Genomic DNA, 23,532 nt, shown 5'->3' with positions numbered 1-23,532 from the left:
ATCAACTATCCCACGAATGGAGTGTACCTCGTAGCTCCCCAGACAGTACGTCCCGAACAGCGCAGTTATACGAGTTATCACGTGATCGATTCCAGTTCCGCGTCCAGGGTGGTGTTAGAAACATCAAACCCAGCCAGCTGAACTTTTAGAGGCTTCAGCTGAACAGACAGACAATTTTAGGCGACACGAATTGCCCAAATGGGAGTGATATGCGCTTCAATTCCGCTGTGTTCTTGTCTGATAATGGACTTGCCGGTGCCCGAGGCAACTCTGCATTTAATTCTGATGTTCAGGCTTGATGAATGAATGCCCTTTGAAAAGCCTCGCAGATCTTTCCAACTAAGCCTTACAAAGAAATTGGATGTGCCGTCTTTGCCTGGTCCCTGCAACGGCCGCAACCTCAGTGTTGGGTACGCTATGTTTCACAAACTGGAACTGGCTGGTGCATCGCGTCACAATGACTGAACAGAACAGAACACGGCAGAGACAACTGAGGTATTAAGAATTCGAGCTGCAATTTTTATCTTGTCAGACTACTTTATATCTACATGACCGAGTCTGATATGTCCCTAACCAGAAATCTCAAATAATAAGCAATGCCATGTGTCCCAATGCCGCGCCGATGAACCGTGACCGTTACCATGATTGAACCTTTTTGTACCGTGACCCATAAGATGATGCATGCGACATCAGCATCAAGCTGTGCCAGCTAATATGTATACGAAGTGAAGCCTTTGTCCTCCCCATTTCACTTGCCGACATCCTCGCTCGCTTGTTGGTGAGCATTAGCTGAAGTGCTAACCTCTGAAGACAACGCCTGGGCTTTTTCTGCCATGAATCTCCTCTTGTATGTATCTCCATTCCATTACCAAACTCCGGCAGTCGTGTAGCTCATCCGTGACTGGGTTGTCGGCAGGGATCCCAAGCCCAGTCAGAAAGTAGCGCATCCACAGACGCATGGCCCCAGGCCTGCGTCTTCTCATTTGTGCCATCGCCTGCTTTTCATCCATCGTCAAACTCATTTCGCCATGTGCATTTCAGGTTTGTCGGGCAATGGGCCTCCTTCCACCTGAACCCTGGATCAGAAGGCAATGGTTGATTGGCCACCACAAGTGCGAGTCCGCTCGCAGACAAGATTCCATGTCGCTTAGGGCCGCCGGTAAAACGTTAAAACGCTGTTGCAATATTTGTAGATGCAACGGAACATGCCAAGGTAGTATTTGGCCGTTGTCCCTCCCTTCCGACAGCACTGCCACATTCGTGCTTCAGCCCTGAGAGGCAGCCCAATGACTAGGTGCGGACAACCGCATGCCTAGGCGCGTTAGGTGCACGCGGAATACCCCAATTGATCCGAAGAGATCAACGGCTGCATTGGAGCGGCACCTTGATTCGTCTTGGACTTGCCGCATCTGCATCATGCGGCAATCCGCCCACGCGATACAGAGTTTTCTCCGCGTCTGTCGTATGCCTTGCCATTTCAGATACTGTTTGGATAGCTGGTGGTCTGTTGCGGGCGGAACGTTGTACAATTGTCGCCGGTTTGTTGTTTCCAAACATCCCAACGGCTCGATGACTTCAAAACGCTGATCGATTTCTTGGCCAGTGTTTCGATGCTGATCTTCCGATGGAAGCTCCATGGATTCTGACCCACTGATCCTTTTCCTTTCTCTGGGCGCCGGCGATTCCCTTTTTGTACCCCGCCCTCTTCCGACTGATCCTCCACTTATCTTGAATCACCAACACCCACCAGCGCTTTAGCATTGACTCGTCATTTGGCGGCCGAACCTGTAGGTCTTTCTGGTGCCCATCCGCGGCCGAACCTGTACTGTGCTGTGTCGATTTACCGGGGAGTTGGGTCTTCTTCCAACATACAGGCATTCTCCAGCATGTTGGTCCACTTTCCACTGGTGCCCGCGTGGCTGTGCTTGAGATGCTGTCTGAAGTGATCCGCTCTGAAGAACTTTTTGGACGAGTTGCACTCTCGGAACTTGTGCACTTCCTGCAGGTGCCTGATACGCTCATCCCAGTCCTGGTCCGTGGCGTGCCGAGGCGCATTACCACCACTCAAGGCACCTGTACCAGGGCCACGTCCAGATCGTGGGAATTCATCGCCGCAGTACCCGCAGGTGTCAGCTTCGCCAGGTCTGTTAGTAGAATCGTGGAAAGCCCTATCGTATCCGGAGAGAGCTGAGCATGACCATGAATGACGGCGCACGTGGAGTGAGTTCTGGTGGCGCTCTGCCTCGTTCTTGTTCTTGAAACGATTGCCGCAGAACGAACACTCGTATTGCTTTTCAGCCTCGTGAGCGCTAGTTGTTGGTTAGCATTGAAACATAAACGACGAGTCCTATAATCTCACGCAGCCTCATCTGAAGTGGGGCTGCTGATTGTGAAATCTGACTTACTTGAGTTCCTCAATCGTCTCGAACCTCTTGGGCTTCTTGGGGCAACACTCGCACATGAAGAAGCCTTGCACTTTAGTTCCGCCAGGCTTCTGCACCTCAGTGATCTTACGTGTGCTGGCACCCGAAACGGTCCTAGAGTGAATTGATCCCCGGCCAGAGATGGAGGTTCGAGGGCTTGGGTTGAGTGATACAGGAGCTGTGTAGGGTGAATTGCAAGATGTAGGTGAGATGCCACCGGGAGAGGGGCCCACAGGTGAGCGTCGACCGAACGAATTGGCAGTCGCAAGACCAGCAGGGTGCATGGACATTGACATGTTGGAGATGTATGAGTTGGATCGTGAAGTTGAGACTGAAGGCATAGTAGCACCTCGAGGAAGCGAGGTGTATCGACCTTGAGGAGATCCGCGTGAGCTCATGTCACGGCGTCGAGACATATCTGGCATGCCAAGCATGTGCTCATCATTAGGACTGGCCGCCCGTCTCTTTTGACCGCCTGGCACATAAGCATCATCAATGTGTAGTCGCTTGAGTGATTGTCCATCTTCCATCTCCATATCCTCTGCTCCAGTGAAGTCATAGCTATTTGTTGAAGTGGCATCGTCGCTGTTATTCCTCTTTGTTCGTGTTCGAGGTGAACGATCGATATCTGAGCTATCATTTGGTGATCTATCACCATGATAAAAGGGTGTGCTTCGTGGAGAGATGGCGGAGTGGATTGGTGTGTCGGTCAACCTTGCGGGAGATCCTAGAATGCCTCGGGAGTGGATGGGAAGCTGTACTTGTACTGGAACACTGAGGGCTGGAGGGAATCGACCTTCCGCTGAAGGTCTTCGTGAGAGGAGCTCGTTGGCTGATGAGCTAAGAAGTGATCGAGGTGGTGACTTTTCCAAAGGACGAGTTTGGTCAAGCTTCTTCTTGAGGGTATCCCCATGTATGTCGGCAGGGGACTGGAATTGGAAATGGTTGTGTAGGCGGCCAAAGCCACTGGGAGCAGATTCTCGGGACCTGTGGTTATACAATGTTAGTTCGTTGATCCAGAGTATTTATCAAGCCATTGAAAGCTTGAATCGCACCAATGCGAGGTGCATTATAAGCCATACCTATCTGTAGATGAGTAACTAGCATAACCTTCATCTCGGTCGCCGAAGGCGCCTGTGTTGCTTCTTCGCTGGTAGCTCGGGCGATCTTCATGATATGATGAGTTCATGCTTCCGTAACCACTTGCAAAAGAGCCATGAGCATATTCCCGTTTTTCCCTCATACTTTCAGCCAAAGCACTAGGTTGATCGAAGCCGGGATATCGAGGAGGAGGTAGTGGTGGAGGAACGTCGTCTCTTGGTGGCATGCCGGGTATTGACATGGCAGGGCTCCCACTAAAAGGCAATTCGTGGTGATGACTCGCGTGGCTTCGGAAACGGTCGCCTGAGGTAGGGACTATAATGCTCGGGAGACCCGGAGCAGGTTCTCTATATTGAGGAGGAAAGGCCATGTTGCTGTTGTGAAATTGGGAAGCTTGGCAGTTGGGATGACTCTAGCTGAAGATGGAGCAGAGGCAAGACAATGGCAGCTGAAGTTAAGGGAGGCTGAAGCTAGGATGACATAGGCCCGAGACTAATCCGTCATAGAATAGACGGTTGTCGAGAAGGTAACGGTTTCTCGGTTAAACTGTTGATGACCTCTTTTCTTCCCCGTTTGCGGCCTCCTTTTTTTTTTTTTTTTACTTTGAAGATCCGACCGAAATAAACAAGCGATGTTGTTGGTGCTAGGGTGTTACGGGGTGGTTGTGTGGTGGCGATGATGGCTTCGGGGTATCCGTCTGGTCAGTCCAAGACACAATAGGTGCTCTGCAGAACCTGGTGCAGCTGGGTCCGCGTCCGCCAATGCCGTAGCAAAAAAAGGTCGACGAATGACAGAGCGTATCGGGGATGCTGTTTGAAACTGGAGGAATGCTGTTGTTTATTTGGGAGTATATATTTATTGGTTGTAGATAGAAGAGAAGAATGAAAAAAAAAGTCGAAGAAAACAGATCCAATATGAAGAACCAACGTGCGGGATGTGGTATTGAAGAATCGGATGGGAAAAGGAAGGTGGGAGGCAAAGCGGTTAAGTTCAATCTGCACCTTACGCATCAAGCACCTCAGGTTAATGGGAGATCCAGCGTTGACGTTGATGCTCTGGCGCTGTTACACTCACTGTTCCTGGCGTCGGCAAGCGCTGTCGACAACCCCTGTAGGTACGCCTACGGGGGTGGAGCGTAGGGGGGAGTCTGAACTGGGCTAGCAGCTGGTAGGGTACGGTACAGAAGGGGGGAGGGCTGAAGATGGGCCCGGGAGTGCAAAATGGCAGGACAAGGCAAGTTCTGGAGATTTGAAAGGCAACCTTGCCTTACAACGCAACGTAAAAAGAATGTGGCGGTAGGAATGACGATATCTGCACGCCTCATTTCTTGTGTTCACAGCTTATTCCCGTTCTTGAACTATTCGAAAGTAGTAATAAGATGTGACGGAGAACAAGATACAAGCTGAAGAAGGGAAAAAGAGGTGGGAACATGAGCAACAAGACGGGGGGAGTGAGCATCTGCCGATGAAGGGGGGTGTGAGGATATATACCAGCTACCAAAAGACGAAGCCAAGACGAGCGCAATATCAACGTCTTTCTTTTTGTTAACGAGACTCTCTCTACCTACTAGACTCTTCTGTCAACTGCCAGACATGCCATGCCATGCCATGCCATGCCATCGTCACCCGCTCGCTTGCTCAAGATGGAGCTGCATATCCGTCCCTTGTACTGTAGCATCAGTGTGTTTTCTCTACAGCACAGTTATTGAGGCACAGGGACGGAACGGGTGTGCAGTGGCATGCCAAAAGATCCTATCCTATTCATCCATGGGCTTGCATGTGCTACCAACAACTGTCAGTTCAAATCACCCACAGATTCGTTAGTTCCCTTTGTCAAGATCATGATGGGCTGCATCTCTAGAAGCAGAAAAAAAAAGAGGGTGATGTGATAGCTCCTCCACTTGGCTCTTACATAAAACGCCGTATTACGCTCAACCTTTCTGAACGCTGAGAATCGTCTTACAGAGGAGTCCAGCTGCTTACCCTTCCCAACTGTCTCTCATTTGGCCCTCCGTACAGACAAGAGGAGCAGAACAGGGGGGTGCGGCATCAATCTGGCTCTGCGTTCCGCTATTGTTGTCGACCAGAGAAGGGTCCCGCAAGTCGTTTACAGGGGGTTATCCCCGCTCCGACGGTGCTCCTGAGAGGTCTTTGACTGCCCTGCCCTACGGACTCTCGTTTGAGATGGGCTCCATCAGAATACCACCTTGCCCTGTAGCCCTGCGCTGCTCTCTCTGCCCTGGAGGGCTGGACTGGGCACTTGGGTGTGGGCGAAGCACAAGCTGTTGGGGGTTAGCCTCCCGCGGGGGAGAGGGGTGTAGGGCAGGGCAGTCAATGGAGCTTTGTTGGACGCCTTGAGGGCGTTGATCTAGTAGGGTACCAAATCTTGGCTGTCGGCCAATGTACAGTATCTGACCTTACCTTACCTTACCTCTCTCACCTTTGAGATGGAGTCATGATCCCTTGCTCACCTGCGCAACCCAACCTACCCACTGAATCGGTATTGCTATACGCACATTTGTCCATCTAATCCTGCCTGCTCTTGCCGTTGACGGCCATGATCCCATATTCATAGAGACAGCCGTGGGTGGTAGCATCTGCACGAGATGCTTCACATTCACTCAATCACGCCCTACGACATTACAGTACAGGACAGGCTTCTTCCCTGCTCCGTTGCCGGCTGGTTTCTTTTTTGCTTCCGCTTCCGCTTCTCTCACCTGCAATGCTTACTGGTCACTCAAGTGCATCCCGTCCGCCTCCCGCAGCTATTCCTAGCCTCAAACCCACCAACAGCCAGAAAGAAATCCATGGATATTTCGCCTTGGCCCTATAATACACTTTACCAACGGCAGTTGTGATTCGAATAACACCGAGCAGATTACAGCCGAACAGGGCATTCTACGTCTGGGCTTCTCCTCTTTCACTGTACGAATATCGTGGCTTGGAATCGCCTTGCGGTCGTCTTGGCCCTTAATACGCCGTCATTCCTCTATGCCGCCTCGTCATCAACCTCGTGGCCGGCCGGTTGGGCTTTCCCCTTACCCACGCGCGCCACGGCCAAGAGCCTGAACCTATTTGCGTTAATACGGGTACGGACGGTGCTCGGTCAACGGTCGCGACTTGGAGCGAAACCTTTTATCTTATTGTCATTGGCACATTCCAGCCTCAATAGAAATGCCAAGAACGATCTGACTTCGAATATTGAGGCTCAGCGGTGAGTGGGAGCATTTCATTTCTCATTCCTTGGTCAGCGACCGATGGCATGGAAGATACGGGGTAAATGACTCGACTACGCTGATTCAACCCAAGATCAGCAGTATCGACAAAAGCCCAATTTTGAGAACCGCGCGAAAGAGAATACAGGACGTTTGCAAATACGGTTTTTCGCCCCGTCTCTCATGCAACCTGCCAAACACAGGAAAAGCTAGGTACAGCCGCTTGGACATGAGATGTCGCTGTGTCAGTCTCACTGGCCGAGCACGCGGTTTCCAACAGACGAAATGTCATTTTAAAGCAAACGGGAATAAGAGACCAATTTTAGTGGCATCTTTTCTTGGACAAATACTGCAAACGTACGTAAATGTAAACGTACTATATCTCTCAGGATTGCAGGTGAATTACGAAATGTTCTCCATCGATAAAACCCCGCGGGTAAAGAAGTTTGGAGATCTTGCCTAACGTGCCAGGATCATCCCAAGCGGATCCCCCTTGAATGATATCTCCCTCAATAGGGATCGCCTGACGACATGCGACAGACAAGCAGAGCCCATGAGAAGAAAGCGGTTAGATAGACAACAGGCAATTCTTGCAGCATGCGTGCGCGTGTGTCCGTCATTGATTCTGCTCATCTGTTTGGTACGTTTACGCAATTCAAGTTTGTGGCTGCTGTCAAGATGCTTCCAGCCCTAGCTAGTAGAGTCTAGTCTCATCCTTCAATCCCCATTGACATCTCATCATTTTTAGCGAGCCAGTTCCTTCATGATGCTTGGCTCATTAGCTTCCCTCATGAATCTTTACTCCGCCTTATCAAATGCCAGATCCTAAGGCATTGGTGAATGGATCTGAGAACGGCGGCCTCCGCCCACTAGCATGAAGAAGCAATTCGGCTGCCTAGACTATAGTTTCTAGTACAGTATCCATCAAGCCAAACAGCTAGTTTCAGCATCTTGCACACTCAGACTTGCTCGTTCGGGATCCCACGACCCAGAGAGAAAAAGCTGAGCCAACACGGACGGACGTGGTGGGAATTCCTTGGTCGTGTCCCCCCACTTAGACGTCCGTGTTAGTCGTCGTGGCCTGGTCCCTGCACCCGGCCAAGGGAGCGGATAGCGAAAGCATCGCGCATCGACGGTTCGATACGACCTTCTGATGAACCCATTCTGGCTTGGTTCCTCCTGATAACTGATCCTCTCACCGTGAGGAGCGAATCCAATCCGTCGGGTGCACGACATTCCAGAAGAGGCAGGCAGTTTGGCTGTGACCCTCTCAAGGCATCAACCAACTGCTGCTGCTGCTGCTGTCCAAGGCATTGTTTGTCCAAGGTAAGGGTCTGCATGTACATGGTGTTGAGGATGGGGTCGTGGTCCTGTCCTTGGAGCAGGACCGATTCTTGTTTACGATCAACGTGTTACGAAGCTACAGGTTCAATCTGGTGGTGGTAGCTGGGTTACCTCGTTTGGAATACAACAAGTTTCGCAACCTCAGCTACACCAAGTTAATGAGGATTACAAGATGATTACCAACCCGGCACATGAAGATCGTCCCTGTCGAGAGTTCAAGCCTTCAAGGGACAATGGATGGATGACTGGAAATTGGCGGTAAAAAGTCCCTAACTCCGCTCTGCACCTCACCTACCGGTATTGTACTAAGCCCTACAGTATCCCTAACTTCCATTGCGACGCAAGCTGCGTTCTGTCGTGTTGCACTGAGTCGTGGACTTCCAGGTCCAGGTCTCTTTGGTCTCCATCAGAGAGCATGGCATAGGGGAATTAAGTTTTGACCAAGTGGGGAGAGGGAGAGTACCCGCGTACCCTCGTGGCTTGTTCGTACACGCGCCACACTCTTTCGGACCTCGGCCGGGGGTGACTTGGTTGGCGGCGCCTACGGCAGGGCAGGTTAGCGGCTTTTTTTGGCTCTCAGCCCTACCCATGGGATTGCAGTCTTGGCATCTGTTGAATTGCCTGTCCAGTGTTAGGGCTGTCTTGGTGGTGTGATAAGATTTGTACTGCCAAGATGTGTACTGTACAGTTAACACGTCTCAACAACGGGAGGCAAAAATGATATTCGATTGTATTCTCTCTCTTGTCATTACAGTCGAGGATGAAGCAACGTTACAATCCATTGTTAGCGACGGGCAATAAAATAGCAGATACTTACATGCATCTGCCGAACGTGGAGAAAAGCTCGGTCAATCTCAATCCGAATCAGGCTGTGATCTACTTGAGAGCCAAGTAGATGGTGGTAGTTCCAAGACCGCCAAAGCCACATTCAAAGACAAAGGAAATGAGAAATTGACCCACGGCGGAATTACAAAACTGGATTTTGTTTATGCAGTGCAGTATCAAGGTCAAGCCATAGTTGCAATAGTCATAGGGCTCTCGGTAAACTTGAAGGCCCCGATGGAGGGTGTGAAAGGCAAAAGTCAACCAACGCCTTGGCTGCAAAGCTACCGAACTTACCGGCCTGTGCCACACCTTCACCACTTCACTGTAGCTCTCTTTCTCTCATTAGAAGGTCTGACGCCCGGGACAGGCATTCGGCAGTTCTGTACCTGCTTCTTTCGTGCTTCCACATCCTGCCACTTATCTCCGTTTCGCCCCAAACCTTCACCTGAGCCTCAGCGTCATCACCTTTCGTCATCCTACTCAGCCATTCTTGGGGGAGAATACGTGTATGTGTGTACACGCTCTTTTCGTCTCCCGGCAGCGGCAAATCTCCCACTATCCGGCACACGCTCAGCGACCATTGACTTTTTGGACGCGGGACGTTCTCTGCTAACGTTTAGCTCTCCATTCCCTCGGACCCTTTTAGGCTATTACGAATAGGGTAGTCAGTTCGCCGGATTCACACGCCTTTGCAGGCTCACTCCCTGGCCGTCAATTTTCGGTGGATTAAACATTGACGCGCGGAGGCCAGGCGAAACCTAACAGCCATGCCTTTGCACGGTTGATACCTTATCCTCTAGGTTCCTGCAGCATAAGAGTACAGTAGAGTTGTCGGTTGCAAAGTACGCGATTATTAATGGTGGAGATTCTCTACTGTAATGGTTCGTTTTAGACTTTGCAGGCTTATAGCCATGCCTGTTTGTTTTCGCACATTATTGCCATGAATGGATGGTTTTTCGCTATCGAAGGGCCCGCCATCGTCTCGTGAATCGAAATTACCAATAGACAGGCCTCCCGAATCTGAGACTAGCACTGCACCATTGACCCTTAGCATGATGTTGAGACCCTGAAGCGCCAATGACGACCTCGTTCAGCCCTGTGCCGCCCGGGTCTAGGTCACGAGCTGGCCCTGACGTTGCAGTCACGCACTGCCGTTTTGACGCTCTGTTGCCGTTTCGGATGGGCCAGGCGCAGAAAGAAAGAAAGAAAGAAAGAATACGACCCTGTTTCAGTGGGCTTTTCGTATCAAGAGCCAAGGACGTGTGCGCGATCGCCCTATCGAACAACACCAAAAGGCCTGAGCCAAGCAAAATCTGGGTACGCCCCCAACTGCCGAGCGGTAAGTCCCTGCGCGGTGTCAGCACCTTGATTTCAGAAAGTGGGCACGAGGGGCCCTGTTGATGTTGCACCGACGTTGGGGTTTCAGGAATGGATGGATGGATGGATGTTTTCCAAGATTGACGCCCTGAGCTACTGCCGGTGAGAGAGAGGATTGGTCTTGTCTTGGTTGCTTTACAGACAATTGGTAGAGAATTGATACTGACAACTCTGATGACGACTCAACGAGGCGCAGCAACACCTTATTTCACACCCGCGAAATGTCCACTGTCGATCTCGATAAAACTACGTTAGTGTGGCTTTTTTAGCACCCTTTGCAAGGTATCTGGGCGATATTCCGAGGGGTTTGACAGATGCGAGATCCAAGCTCGACCAGCAGTCCATGGCATGGCATCACAAGACCCTTGATGCATTGACTTAATTATTCGGTGATGACTGTTGCTTTTGTTAACATTCCAGATCTACTATTGTTGTTCCTCACGACGAGAGTTTGACACTGTAGTATTTCTCTTGGTATCGTGTTCCACAATGTCCTGGGCTGCCTTTTGACGCCCCACATGAGGTATTGTATGGTCAGTCAAGCACGCGGAAAATGTTATCCAAACGAAGTCTCCCAACTCTGGGCATAATTTACAATTCTGAACACTGTAAAACGCCATGCAATTCAGTTGTCCTACTCCTGAATTCACAAGTCTCAAGCCCTGTCTAAATCCGTACATCCGTCCTGACCAATAGCGCCCGGGGTATTATCTCCTTTGAGTCAAGTCCAGTGGCAATCACGGAGTCGACTAAGTATGAAAGTCTGAACGGTGGGGTTGCCGAGGTTCATCTCTTGCAAAACAAAAGGGCCCTGTCATTCCCTTGGTCTTAGAGGTTCGAAATTATGGTAGTCCACGTAAGTCTTTTTTCTCTTCCTCACAGGGCGTCTACCGAAACTCTTCGGCTTCGCGTTGGGCAAACCGAGCTGAACGAGGTTCAAAATTAGAGACTTGAACGACGCCCGTAACTGCAGCAGCACAGCCCTGCGGGTGCGGGAGAGGCGCGCCACAGACTCCTTCGTCTACAGGGCATTTTAGAATTACCAAGGCAGTGGGCTTTCAGCCCATCAAGGCGGGATTGGCTACGGGCGCACTCTTGGCAAATGCGGCTCGAAAACTCTACATCTAAAGACGCCGCTGATATCCTGGTTTCTACTGTGGCAATACAACGTTGAACGGATTACAAGTCAAGTTGAGAACCAACATCTTAAGACCCTGAATAGCAACTGCACTCGGCCTCGTGTTTGATACAAGGAGTTGATAGACTGTTTCTATTTTGGCGATTTCCGGAACTGATTCGTTCGGAGATATAGCCACACGAGATTATCTACACATCCACCGTTTGTTCCATTGCCTCCGGTCCGTAACCTCCGGCACGGAGCATCATTACATATACAGTTTTTCATCAGGATTTCAGGGGATAGTGTCTCTAGTGACATGATCAGCATCGCATCTCGTCCAATGCAATCATGCTCAACGAGCCATGATCAAAACATTGCCGTTGACTAAAAAAGTGGGCTATCAATTACCACGATATCCAATCTGAGTCTCAGAACGGCATGTGGCTGATCAGTAGTCTATGAAACAAATTGAACCGCGCGTCTATCAGAGGAAATAGTCAGAAGCACTTTTGTCTTTGCATCTTGGCGCCTTGCATTCTCGTGTTGCGACTGGACGTCTTGAGAAGTCTGGTCTAGGGCTGGAGCATTGTAGTCGGGTTGCTCATGCGACACGTAACTATTCCTAGGGAAATAGAAATCATATGTGGCTGAGGAATATGGAAAGGGGGTGCTTATTATGGGAGATCTGCTTGGTCTTGTCTCTGATTATATTTCTCTCGATCTTCACCATCTTGGGATTGGTGTTTCACGATGACATCTCACCGCTCTTCATTCGGCAGCTGACTTGTACAAACAAGTTTGAGACCTCATTCATGACTCTTAAATGATTATCCAGAAAGGGAAGTATCGCCTCACTCAGGAGGGCGAAAGAGTCTTATTGACAGGCATCACCGGACACAGAGAAGAGGACGGCATTCACTCCCCCATCGATCCATTTTTCAGGCGCCCTCCATTCATCGTGAAAGCGGATCAGCCAAGCGGCCGCTCTAGCTTCCTCATCCGAAGCCTCCAATACAAAGCTCGATGCCCTCTTGGCATGGAGAAGCGGACCTTCTCTCATTGAACATCTCGGCCCAAAGGCGTCGGGGAAATAACCCAATCGTCAACACACTGGGGAGGGGGATTCCCACAGCCCTATCCAAGTTGATATCACTCCGTAGCGCCCCCCTCGGCTTCTTTGCCCTAGGGATCGACCGCCGCAGAACGGATCACCAACTGCTCCGCGGATGACGGAATTCCGAGGTGGTCTGGTCTCTATGTCCGTCAGGCCTCCAACTGGAGAGTGTGCGAGTGCAAGTGCACGAAAGCCTGAAACTTGCAACAGGTCCACATGTACTCGCTCATCTGAGAGGATGTTGTACGAGCGTTGTCTTGTGCCGAGTATATCACGACTGCTCTGCCTATTGTTTTTCTCTTGTGTCTTAGGTGCAGCAGGCGATATGTCGGTAGCTGAGATGTGAAAGCTGACGACGGGCTGCAGCGGGCCGGGAAGATCTGTGGGGTTTGAGGCCATTTGAAAAAAAGCAATATTCCCACGAGCCACTGCAACAATCGACATGGTACAGGCGCTTTCACATGACAATTGCCACGGAAATAAAAGCCAAGTGGCCTGAGAACATGGTCAATCTCAACGAGAGCCCGGGGTTGAGCTGGGATGCTGCTTGTTAGGCAAGTCAACTATTGAGCACAACATGTCTCACAGATGATGTTGTACGACGCGTACAATTGCACAGCTCATCCGGCAATCCGTGAGCCTCAAAAGTTCTTTTCCATTTCATTTATTGATGTTGCCAAGTCTTGTTATTGCACATAAAGTTCTCTTGACAGTTTGCGATACCTGAACTTAATGTCTTGTATCAGATTGAGGATATTTACGGTGGGCTATTTTTGCATCTCGACCAAAAATGCTCGGATCGCCCTCAGAATCCTGCAGGGCTCAGGATCTAAGCGTCAAGACTTGAATGCTACGCCGCTATCCTTGACTCATAGCCCTGCCAGACTTCACCTCCAATTGATCGGGGAAAAATACTCACTGTGCCCCATTGCCGCGTTGAGGATTTAATCCTCGGCGCCAATGCTCAAGGAGCCAAATGCTTGTCGTCTCTTCGCTAAACGTTATCCGTAGGGCTGGCCTTTTCTCTGCCAATTCTAATTTATCCGAGACGTTTCCTATCTATGTTAAGTGCCGAGGGGGGGTCATTTTTTGACACTGAGTATCAGTGAAGCTGCTAACCGACGAGTTTTAGCGAGGGCGATCCTCTATCTGAAACCACGTTAATTAAGGTTACGTCGGGCGATGTGCCCTCAACTGGGAATATGGCCTTGATATTGCGATGATACAGTGACAGATATGACATGAATGACATCTCGGCTTCCTCGGACGTAACGACGTTTAATCTCGATAGCTGTAAGCGGTGACTTACATGCGGTTGACCTACCTTTTGAGGCTATATTACCTTGCTCTTCAGAAGGATGAAGCTATAATAACCGGTGATAAGAGCCTGACGATCGACATTTTGAGGGGGTGGAAAAAAAGAGACGGACGAATTAAACAGCTCACACCCACCTTCGTAGCGCCTACCAAAAATGGAATGCTTCCAGAAATATTCTCGAATGATTCCTCTTTTGGGCTCTGAACATCAGGGGTTTTTGTTCTTTGGCCCTGTCCCCAGCTGGGCCACGCAATCCCTGCAGGGGAGAGACGTCGAGGGTTCCCGCTTCTTATTCCTGTCTTGGGATTTAAGATTCATTGGCCTTGCTCGTTTCTCCAGATTGGTTTTAAATGCGCTTTTCTCTTTCTGCAGGGCGGCACCTCGGTGCTTATGCGGGCCAGGCTTGTTTTGGCACGTAAACGCTCTATCCTTGCTTTTTTAACATAACAGCAAGCACATATTGGCACAATACTGTATGTAAACCTGGAGATAGCCGTAGTGGTAATTAACTCGAGACAATCACATGCGATGGAGTTCAAAAAGCTGGGGCTGTAGAGGATAAGGTCCGTTCTCATAAGGCTCCAGTTTATGCTTTTTGGTGGAAAAGGGCTCGAGCACCGCACTATTCGGTACAATTCCGCGCTTGTCAGGTGCTTGGACACAGATGGGAGAGACTAGTTAGAGTGTGATAGACTTTGCGGATTGTGGGCTTTGTTTAGTGATGGTTCAATTCAATTCAATATTCGATCCACTCTATTGCGTTGACCCGAAAGGCATGTTCTGTGAACCATGAATGCATCAACAGAGTCTGGACCTTGATCTGCAAGTTTGAGGTGAAACTAGGTATTTTCACATATCACAAGACTTGCCAAGTAAAAGAAGAATGAGGCATAATTGTTTGGCTATGGCGTATAAGCACATGTAAATGAGATTATCGGCCTGGCAGGATCATGATCCCTACCTGTCAACGGTAATAGGATGTTTTCACAAGCAATTCCTACAAAGTACGTACAAACAGAACCTCTTAAAAAGTAATGAAGATCAGATCATGCTTGTTTTGCGTCGTCAGTATCAGAATTGGTGCCCACGGCCGAGAAACCTTCTAGAACGGAGGTGGTTACCGTTCCCAGGACCTCCATCCGAGGGCCGAATTGGGTCGGAGGGTATTATGTGTGTTTTCCGACCACTCCAGTGAGTTCCTTTTCTGACGTCGATAGTTTCTCCATATCATTAGTTTCTCTAGTTTAGTTCGCGATGCTAGTTTAGCAAGTGGTTCCTGGTCTAAAAGTGCCGTTCTCGACATTCCGTCAGCGGAACGGCAGTACATGTTGCATTCAACTGAACACCACTAACCACAGAGTTCAGTTGTGACACTTTTTATCTGAAGTTTGTTGGTTTGTCATTTCTTATCAATGCTGCTACGCCGTCGCCTCTTAATTTTACTTGTTTCTCTCTCTGTCTGCTTTGCCTCCCACTTGAAACTCTCTCTCTCCCTCGCTCCCTCCATATCACAGCACCCAGTGCCGTCTCTACCTAAATAATCTCCGGCAGTGTTGCCCTTCTTCTCCTTCTCACGGAACGGATGTAACCTTGGGACCACAAACGCACCCCACTGCTGGTTCCGGAAACCGAGGCCGTGCCGCGCCGTCGTGAGGGGATCGTGGTTCTGCCCCCTTGACATGCCTGAACTTTTTAGCTTGTGGGGGTGTTCTTGCGATCGAACTTCAGGTTTCGGGCCAGGCGGTAAGGCAGGACAAGGGACGGACATTTGACATAATCACCCTTACAAGGACAACAAGCAGGACCAAGCATGGTAGAACGTCATGAACCCACCGAGGCATTACAACCCACAGGTAGATCATCTCCGAATTATAGACAGCTAGTTATATGGCTCCGGAGCATTTTCAAACAACCTGATGCAGCTTGGTAGGGCTAGCCTTGAAGAACTCTATCAGAAACAGGAATGACCGCCGTTGAAGACATAACTTATGCAAGTGAATGGATATTGATCAACAAGGAGGCCTACCCAAAGCAATTACAAGAGTGTCATTGTTCTCGTTTCACCTGTATTTCGGAGGTTTAGGCAGAATAGGGCACGGAAAGGACGGGTATTCTTTTCCAATGTGGTTGCAGAAGGGGGGAAATTTGCCTTGTAAACGGGCCGTTTATTACCAAACTGTCGGGTCGCGCTGATATGCATGATTCGGAGGATTGAGGGATAAGCAACCATGATGCTGTTTCTGGAAGGACATATTACGCCAGGTGTTTGAGGTTCAAGTTATGACTAAATGGGGTATGACTAGATGATGAATGAGAATAGACTTGTAGAAAAGCAGTGCTGATGTAGTGTTGATATTAGGTCTCTGGAGTGCTGTGGTCCCGGGTAATGATCATGTAAGTCACGATGAAAGAATATCATGGCGATAGCAGAGGTGACTGTACCCTTCGGTGCCCCTCACCCAATTCTCACCATGGACGGGTCCCTGGCTGCTTGTAATCTTCTTATTGAGATCGTCGTTGGTGCTCGTCCATGTGTTATACTTATCTGCCCCCGAGACTCAGTCCTGGGCTGGTCTTCGGATGCCACGGAGTAGGTACTGTATAGCCTTTTCGAAGCATGACGAAGAGAGACGGGCGAACAGCTTTGAGCTCTATGCATTACCTGGTGATGCATGATGTTCTGGAGGAAGTAAAATGGCCGCCAAGTTGTAAGCCCGTCCGCGGCGATCAGACGGAGTGTGCCATTGGTCATGTTGAGCTACTCAAGTCCTTCACTAGATCATAAGAAGCAAAAGAATAACAATCTCACTTCGTTTAATGAAGCTTCTATTTGGAGTTCTACCCTCTGTGTCGATTCATAAGCGGTCTCTCACATTCACCTACCTATCAATAGTATGCGTTGAGACTGGAACTAGATCCCCTTTCGACTCAAAAGCTGTAACTGTTGATAGGAGCAGCTAGAGCCTGAATCCTCAAACAGGTAAGTCAATCAAGGCTCTCTAATGTTCACGATCCATCGTCTTTGCATCCATACCGTAACTACTAGCATAGCTTGCAGGAACACAGGGCTGTACTCCTTACGAGCTGTTTTCTCGCCACAGCCTTTGATGGATAGTACATAGCCCGCTGGGCATTGCCTTAGTCGATAGCAGTCCTCGAAAAGTCTCGGTCGATGCGACATTCTAGAACTACGCTTTGAATTGGGGGATCTCATAACCTCGACATGGAAAAGCATTACCTATCCAAGCATAAGGAGCATCCGAAATGATAAGGTGCTCAATACTTGAGGTACGAGACTATATGACTCTCGAGCGAAGAGAGCTCCCATGCTGAGCTTCAATAGAGGCAGCCTGATTGCTCACTGACGACAAGATTGTGAGCCATTATTTTTCTAAAGGCAATGAGGAAGGACACCGACTTGAAGTCGGGATTTTAGTCTTGCCGGTCGCCTTGATCTGTAGCTATTTAAATACAATTTGAGATTTCCCGCATTTCGCCAGGCGTAACAACCAGTCCACCAGTCGTGTCAAGTCACAGATCTGATGCCAGAACACACAAGGGGAACTCAACCATATTTCAATGAGAGCTAAATCTCTAGCCTTTTATCGTAGCAGAACTATCCGATAATTGGGCCTCTTATTAATGAATAGGTGCTCGTTGACTGACTGGCTGGGGCAGCGATATTAACGTAGCGTCGCGTTGCTCGACGATGATGCTGGCGACACCGTCCCAAGCAGGCACAAGCTAGTGAAGCTCGAATAGTAGACTCTATTGCGAAAACATCTCAACGTCTCTCTCGTGAGCTTGTGGTATCACTTGACTGTTCAGAGGCGAGGTCTGAGTGAATATGTAAACACCTTATGCCAACAGTACCTCCTGAGCCTGTGTTGTTACATGTGAGTGCTAGACACGAGTCAAACCAGAGGTGATGATGGCAGAATGAACTGTAAAGATTATCGCAACCCAAGCGTGTATTTATGCAATCTGAACACTCACCCATCTATGAGTCCCAAACACAAACAAAATGAAATACTCAGATGTAGCGATAGGAGCAATACCACATCTCACCTTCATGCCCATCCAGATCCACTACTTCTTCCAATTCCTTCATCGCATGTTCCCTCTAGTTCTCTCCCCCTTTATTACCCCAAAGTCTTAGGAAAGGTCGCTGTCGAAGAGCTCAAAGACCTCATTGGCACCACGTTGAAAGACCCAAGACCAGAGAAACCCCGCAAAAACAGCCAAAACACAGAAGAGCAGGGCCCGGTTGTGACGCCGCTCATCTCTCTCCAAGTCCTCCTCCCGCAAACTGAAAATACCGTCCATCTCATAACGGAGGAGAGCGGCCTCGCTGTCGAGCGCAAGGTTCTCGGCAGTCGCCTTGTCGAGGCGAGCCTCTAGCTTGTTGGTGGTGCCCTCTGTCCGGGCTGAGGCCGCGTCCAGTTGCCACTGCTAAACGTTGCGCGGGTCAAGGACGACGATGTCGTCGGTGATAGAGCTCTTCGTGCCGCTGGGGGCGAAGCGGATCCGGTTTTCTGTGTTGTAGAGGGTCTCCGAAGGGGAGGTGGCGGGTGTCTTGTAGGAGGTGGAGGAGGGAGAGTAGTCAGACATGATGAGTAGGTGACTTGTGTGAGTTCATGGTATGAAAATTTGAGTTGAGTTGATCTCGGATTGTGTGCTGAAGTGAGGAAGTTGGTTGACTGGTCTGTGGAAGTTGCTTTATTCTGGTCTTGGCTGTTGAAGAGAAGAGGTTGTATTTAAGAAACTGAGTTGACGATTACGACTTGTATTTATTTCTCTCAAGATAACTTCACTTAGATCATCAAGTGAATGCGATGTTTCCCATACTAACTACACATGTCTTAACTTCTGGAAGGAATCCCGCCTTTCCTTTGTTCGTAGATATATACCGCCAGACGACCGCCTCGCCCTGAACGTACAGCTGGGTTCGACAGCAAGATAACAAGGCATGGATTTTTAAGTGAGGTACAAGGCAGCATAATAGTGACAAGTCATCGTGGACAGCTGCGTAGATGTAGCAAGCTGCGTTAGCAGCCGTGAAAGCTGTGCATAGCTCCATGCTTCTACCCATAGAACAAAGAACAGTGGCGTAGAAAGGACTGAAGATTCATCACCAGAAGGCCAATAGTAATCCAGGTTTCATCAATGAATTTACCATTGCGGACGGAACTGGCAGGCTGGAGTTGTTGAATCTGGCTTTTGCGTGTATCGGTTAGTTGAATTGCATGTTTCCATGAACTTTCGCTTATTTTGAGGCAGGGCCTTTGATGAAATGGTCATCCTATCCTTTCCCGGGGCGAGAGGGGAAACAAGTCTTTCATTGTATATGCCTTTATGCAACTCTGAGCTAAGCATGACCTGGGTCTTTGAGGTAACATCCCAGCCCGTCATGGAGCATAGCCCGAAATTTGCTTCACGGAGAGTATGTACTCAAACTTGCGTTACAGTATGTAGTTTGCCATAGCTTCTGTTGTTATGGGCTGAAGAGAGATGGAGGCCCGTATAGGTGACCTTTATCCCGCTGTGCTCCCACTTCATATATATGCTTGTGTCGCTTCAAAGGCCTTCCGACCAGGGACATCGTGAATGATATCAATCCACATAACCTCCCTCACACGCTCCCGGACATCCTCCCAGCTCTGTCGTCCAGCCAGACTGTGTATCGACTGCACGAGCCAATCTTCACTGCTGTCAAAGACAATGATAGACCCCACCACAAGAAGCCAAAGCTTGATGTTGGCGGTGGCTTCGCCTTGCACGGGCGTTGCCTGAATGGCATTGCGGAACTGTCGACTGAACGAGTCGGACTTTAGTTTCATGCCCTGTATTTGCAAGAAGATGGTTGACTCATAAGCAAGAAGTCCAATACGCAGCGCCTCCTGTATCGGCGCTGGATCTTGCGAAAAGTCAAGTTGTAAAAGTCGATACTGAATTGACAGCATGATCTCCTGGAACGCTTCGGGTTTGAGCTTCTTGGCACTCGGCGAGTATCTGTTAGCCAGGGCGGAAAAGTCTCGAAGATCTTTGAAAGTGTTTTGTAATCTCCAGTCCCAGGTGTAGTAGACGTTCATGAAGTCCAGAGATGTTTCTTGAATCTCGAAAGAGCAGGCTACGGTTCCAAAGGCTTCTAGGAGAGGTTCCCATGCTGGTTTGCCGCTGTAGATCTCGGGTTTGCAGCCGTTTCTGATGGACCATCCGAGATCGACACTGCCACAGTATTAGTATTTGGTAGTGCCGGATTGGGGGATAGAACTCACCGACAGAGCTTGATCTGTAGTTGCCGATTATGTGTATATCCTTGTAAACCACCTCTCATCTTGACGATCCGTCGAAGGCCATTCGAGTGAGCTTCGAAAGCCTGAGCGTCCTCCATCGCATCAGCCATCATAGCCAACGATATGATCGTCGCTGTAGTTGCATCCTCGACTTGTTTGGCAGGGTCTTGCAGCCTTTTTTGCAGGAGTTTGATGGTATGCCGAAGACGATTTCGTGTTGATGCTGAGAACTCTCCGCCCCATCCAGTCTCGTATTTCCCACGTCCAAGTAATGACTGCATATTGATAAGATCTTGAAAGGCGCTGACCATAAAACAGATGCAGTGCAAGTAGGCCGGATCTTCTAGCAGCCAGCGGAACCAGCATACCTTCTCGACGTCAGGATCGAAACACCATTCTGCAGGGTACATAGTCTCCTTGATGGTAGTAAGAACTACAACATTAGCTACATGACGGACCATAGGTGGGAACCTTACATCTATAAATATAGTACCTCGAATCTTTATCAAGGGGTGTAGCAAACGTGAAAAGGTCCAGATCAGGCGGGGGCTTGACTAGTTGCACCATAAGAGAAGGCGACTCAACCCAAGCTCTGTCTTGGCGAGCATGTGCATGGCCAACAGTCCACATGGCATCTGTGCAGCGAGTGATCGCCAGGGGTGCAGGGCGATCTAGCTCCTCCACATCGTCATTAGCTCCGGGGAGAGCATCGACTCTAACATCGAGTGTTGGATATTTTGGGTGTGACTTTTTTGTGTTCTTGCCGCGCATTACATGGCTGCGGATGAACTTGCGAGATTCAGGTGCTGGTTTGCCCACTGGGTCTGAAGAGACGAACTCGAACTTTTTGGCTGTGCTTGATCAGTACTACTGTAATGAAGCCCATCATTTGTAATCCGGGGGATAACTCACGACCCTGTTGACGAGGCTTTCGAGCTCGTGGCTTAGCCCGCACTGGGAGTGATTCCGGGACAGGGACTGGTTGTAAGAAAGGCTCCAGCATGATGACTCGGAGATTATGCAAAGGTATCCTCTTTCAAGCCGGTAACTTCGATGGCTTCACAAAACGCTGAATGAAGCTTAGATTGATGAGTAAAGAGTTGAGTTGAGTTGAGATGAGATGAGATGAGATGAGATTGTTAACTCTTTACGGAAAGCAATCGAGCTCCTGGGGAGGACCTGTCAGCATCATCTTGCCAAGACACGATTGTTTTCCTATTTTGGTTAGAGCACAGGGCTTAGTGTCGGGTTGGCGATTGAGCTTAAGGCCGATCGCTGGCTAAAAAGGCTGACAGAATAATAGAGTCATCTTTTCCGCAGAATCTGCCATTTCACTGGCGCTCGTGTTTTGCCTGCCTCTCGCCCTAATGTTCGTCCGAGATGCATCTGCCCCGCTTCCTTCATCGTACTCAAGCCAACGGTCTCGGGCATTGAGAGCCTGTCCGAACGTCGAATAAGACGCAGACAAGTTCAAGGAGGCCCGCAAATGCAATGCTTCTTTCGATCCTTCCAAAGATAAACTCTTGGCATGCAATCTATTGCTTTCCTAAAACGGTTCCCAATCAATCTTGGTCACAGAGATGTTGTCGTCAACAGTGCCGGACACTACCACCCAAGACATCATAGAAATGAGAACTATTTCCCTTTTTCGGTTTATTCGCGAATATGTGCTTTAAATCCATGATGCCGAGTGTAGTTGTAAAAGACATAAAAGAGATGAATGTCCATGTCTTTGGATCATGCTCAGAACATCACAAACACAATCATCAGCTCTTACAATAACAAGACTACGTTATCAATCAACTATCATCACTTTTATTCAGACTTACCCCACAGTCCACATTCAACATCCACACAATGGCTCCCAAGTCTCTTGAACTCACCCCAGATGACTACCGCTTCTTCCGCTCCCAAATCACCAAGCCCGCCCCCCTCCCCAAGGACATATCCCTTTCAGAAAGCACTATCATCATCACTGGCGCAAACACCGGCATTGGTTATGGCGCTGCAGAGCAGTTTCTCGCCATGAACCTCAAGCGCCTCATCATCGCTGTCCGAAGTATCTCCAAGGGTGAAGCCGCAGCAGCAACCCTCCGCGCCAAGTATCCCAGTGCCGAGATCCTCGTCTGGCAGGTCGATATGAACACATACAAGAGCGTTCAAGACTTTGCGAAAAAGTGCGAGACTCTTGATCGTATTGATCTTGTCATTCTCAACGCTGGTATACAAATGACAACGTTCGAACTTAGTCCTGAGGGCCATGAGGTTTCGTTCCAGGTCAACTACCTCTCTACCGTTCTTCTCGCCACACTGCTTCTTCCCACACTCAAGCAAAAGGCTCCAGCTGGTCAACCGGGACATCTCACGATCGTCAACTCAGGCACAGCTCTAGCGGCCGAGTTTCCCAACGCCAAAGACGAGAACGTCATGGAATTCTTCGACAACGAAGCCTTTTTCTCTTCTGGTGTGAATGCACTTCCTTCATACTCCAGGACCAAAGCTCTCGCACACTTCTGGATAGTAAAACTAGTCGAGCGCGTCAAAGCCGAAGATGTGATCGTCAACCTCGTTGATCCAGGTATGGTTGGCGGAACTAGCTTGACACGCGGTCAGGGAAACATCATCATTCAGTACATCTTTGTTTTGGTAAACTTTCTTATTGCTCGGAGCATCAAGAACGGAGCAAGTACATTTGTGCAAGCTGGTGTTGTTATGGGCAAGGAGACCCATGGGTCTTATATCATGGATTGGAGAATTCACCAGTAAGTTGAACCTCATGAGTTCTAGGCATAACCGATGACTAACCAGTTTTCTCAGTTACACCAAGTTCTTGTATACGCAGGAGGGTAAGGCCTTTGCGGATAAGGTCTGGTATGAGACGAACAAGCTTCTGTCCTTTGCCGACATTGACGGTATCTTGAACTCGCTCTGAGGGACGGAGCGATGTGTCTTTTGAAGGAGTTCCAAGGGTTTTGACCATCTTGTTGGGTATAAGCGGGACTGGGCATGTGGGAATATAGACTGATAGACTAATAATTAATCTCCTTGCTTTGGTATCACCTCTGACTATAGACCAACGATTAGAGTCAACCAACATGCACATAAACTATTCTAGACCAGATATTCTGAACTACCCAAGATTCGAGTTTCTCTCTGGAACGGAACGCAGCCACCTTCTTCGACATGTTCATTGTCTTCTGGTGCCATACGCGGGACCTCCATCAGAGAGTTTACTCACATCACGTTGGCTGATACCATAACTGTACTATCTGAGGACTCATGGATGAATGCGACTTTACTTGTAGAATTTCAGATCAGATCGCATTTGTTATCTGATTTAAGAAAAGCTCTCTTCCATCAACGCGGAACTGTTTTATATTACGAAGCATCAAATCATGAG

General features: G+C 49.2%; 9 protein-coding genes across 18 annotated transcripts; 2 read left to right on the top strand and 7 right to left on the bottom strand.

Moving 5' to 3' along the window:
- Window positions 1-479: 479 nt before the first annotated feature.
- FOXG_04904 (uncharacterized protein) lies at window positions 480-5,017 on the bottom strand. 2 transcript variants are annotated; one of them, XM_018382949.1, is made up of 3 exons: window positions 3,506-5,017; window positions 2,406-3,410; window positions 480-2,309 (listed from the first exon to the last, which is right to left on the bottom strand). In XM_018382949.1, the coding sequence occupies exons 1-3, from the start codon at window positions 3,892-3,894 to the stop codon at window positions 1,841-1,843; spliced, it is 1,863 nt and encodes a 620-aa protein (XP_018239780.1). In that variant the 5' UTR covers window positions 3,895-5,017; the 3' UTR covers window positions 480-1,840. The 2 variants fall into 2 exon arrangements, with proteins under 2 accessions (XP_018239780.1, XP_018239781.1); XM_018382950.1 differs by having other exon boundaries at window positions 480-3,410.
- Window positions 3,989-10,501, top strand: FOXG_18928 (uncharacterized protein). Of its 9 annotated transcripts, XM_018399079.1 has the most exons (4): window positions 3,989-6,737; window positions 6,833-7,378; window positions 7,487-8,347; window positions 8,401-10,501. In XM_018399079.1, the coding sequence occupies exon 4, from the start codon at window positions 9,142-9,144 to the stop codon at window positions 9,565-9,567; it is 426 nt and encodes a 141-aa protein (XP_018239777.1). In that variant the 5' UTR covers window positions 3,989-6,737; window positions 6,833-7,378; window positions 7,487-8,347; window positions 8,401-9,141; the 3' UTR covers window positions 9,568-10,501. The 9 variants fall into 9 exon arrangements, with proteins under 9 accessions (XP_018239777.1, XP_018239776.1, XP_018239773.1 ...); XM_018399078.1 differs by having other exon boundaries at window positions 7,487-10,501; XM_018399075.1 differs by having other exon boundaries at window positions 6,833-8,347.
- FOXG_18930 (uncharacterized protein) lies at window positions 7,806-8,084 on the bottom strand (the record flags this gene model as incomplete). Its single annotated transcript, XM_018399081.1, has 1 exon — window positions 7,806-8,084. One exon carries the CDS (start codon window positions 8,082-8,084, stop codon window positions 7,806-7,808), a length of 279 nt encoding a protein of 92 aa, XP_018239779.1.
- On the bottom strand, window positions 8,406-8,672 carry FOXG_18929 (uncharacterized protein; the record flags this gene model as incomplete). The annotated part of the gene is made up of 2 exons (XM_018399080.1): window positions 8,406-8,623; window positions 8,669-8,672. The coding sequence occupies 2 exons, from the start codon at window positions 8,670-8,672 to the stop codon at window positions 8,406-8,408; spliced, it is 222 nt and encodes a 73-aa protein (XP_018239778.1).
- A 1,117-nt stretch (window positions 10,502-11,618) lies between the features above and the next one.
- FOXG_18927 (uncharacterized protein) lies at window positions 11,619-13,132 on the bottom strand. The gene has a single exon (XM_018399070.1). The coding sequence runs from the start codon at window positions 12,960-12,962 to the stop codon at window positions 12,507-12,509; it is 456 nt and encodes a 151-aa protein (XP_018239768.1). The 5' UTR covers window positions 12,963-13,132; the 3' UTR covers window positions 11,619-12,506.
- A 2,071-nt stretch (window positions 13,133-15,203) lies between these two features.
- On the bottom strand, window positions 15,204-16,219 carry FOXG_04903 (uncharacterized protein). The gene has a single exon (XM_018382948.1). The coding sequence runs from the start codon at window positions 15,602-15,604 to the stop codon at window positions 15,236-15,238; it is 369 nt and encodes a 122-aa protein (XP_018239767.1). The 5' UTR covers window positions 15,605-16,219; the 3' UTR covers window positions 15,204-15,235.
- Window positions 16,220-17,991: 1,772 nt separating this feature from the next.
- FOXG_04902 (uncharacterized protein) lies at window positions 17,992-18,447 on the bottom strand (the record flags this gene model as incomplete). The annotated part of the gene is made up of 2 exons (XM_018382947.1): window positions 17,992-18,237; window positions 18,295-18,447. 2 exons carry the CDS (start codon window positions 18,445-18,447, stop codon window positions 17,992-17,994), a joined length of 399 nt encoding a protein of 132 aa, XP_018239766.1.
- Window positions 18,448-18,601: 154 nt separating this feature from the next.
- Window positions 18,602-21,264, bottom strand: FOXG_04901 (uncharacterized protein). Its single transcript, XM_018382946.1, has 4 exons — window positions 21,045-21,264; window positions 20,609-20,983; window positions 20,115-20,565; window positions 18,602-20,064 (listed from the first exon to the last, which is right to left on the bottom strand). Exons 1-4 carry the CDS (start codon window positions 21,133-21,135, stop codon window positions 19,392-19,394), a joined length of 1,590 nt encoding a protein of 529 aa, XP_018239765.1. The 5' UTR covers window positions 21,136-21,264; the 3' UTR covers window positions 18,602-19,391.
- Window positions 21,265-21,928: 664 nt separating this feature from the next.
- FOXG_04900 (uncharacterized protein) lies at window positions 21,929-23,064 on the top strand (the record flags this gene model as incomplete). Its single annotated transcript, XM_018382945.1, has 2 exons — window positions 21,929-22,894; window positions 22,950-23,064. The coding sequence occupies exons 1-2, from the start codon at window positions 21,990-21,992 to the stop codon at window positions 23,062-23,064; spliced, it is 1,020 nt and encodes a 339-aa protein (XP_018239764.1). The 5' UTR covers window positions 21,929-21,989.
- Window positions 23,065-23,532: the final 468 nt, after the last annotated feature.

Source organism: Fusarium oxysporum, chromosome 7, assembly GCF_000149955.1.
Source record: "Fusarium oxysporum f. sp. lycopersici 4287 chromosome 7, whole genome shotgun sequence".
NCBI classification, from domain to species: domain Eukaryota; kingdom Fungi; phylum Ascomycota; class Sordariomycetes; order Hypocreales; family Nectriaceae; genus Fusarium; species Fusarium oxysporum.
Note: the sequence above shows the minus strand (reverse complement) of the source record. Positions and strands in the feature narration are given on the sequence as shown.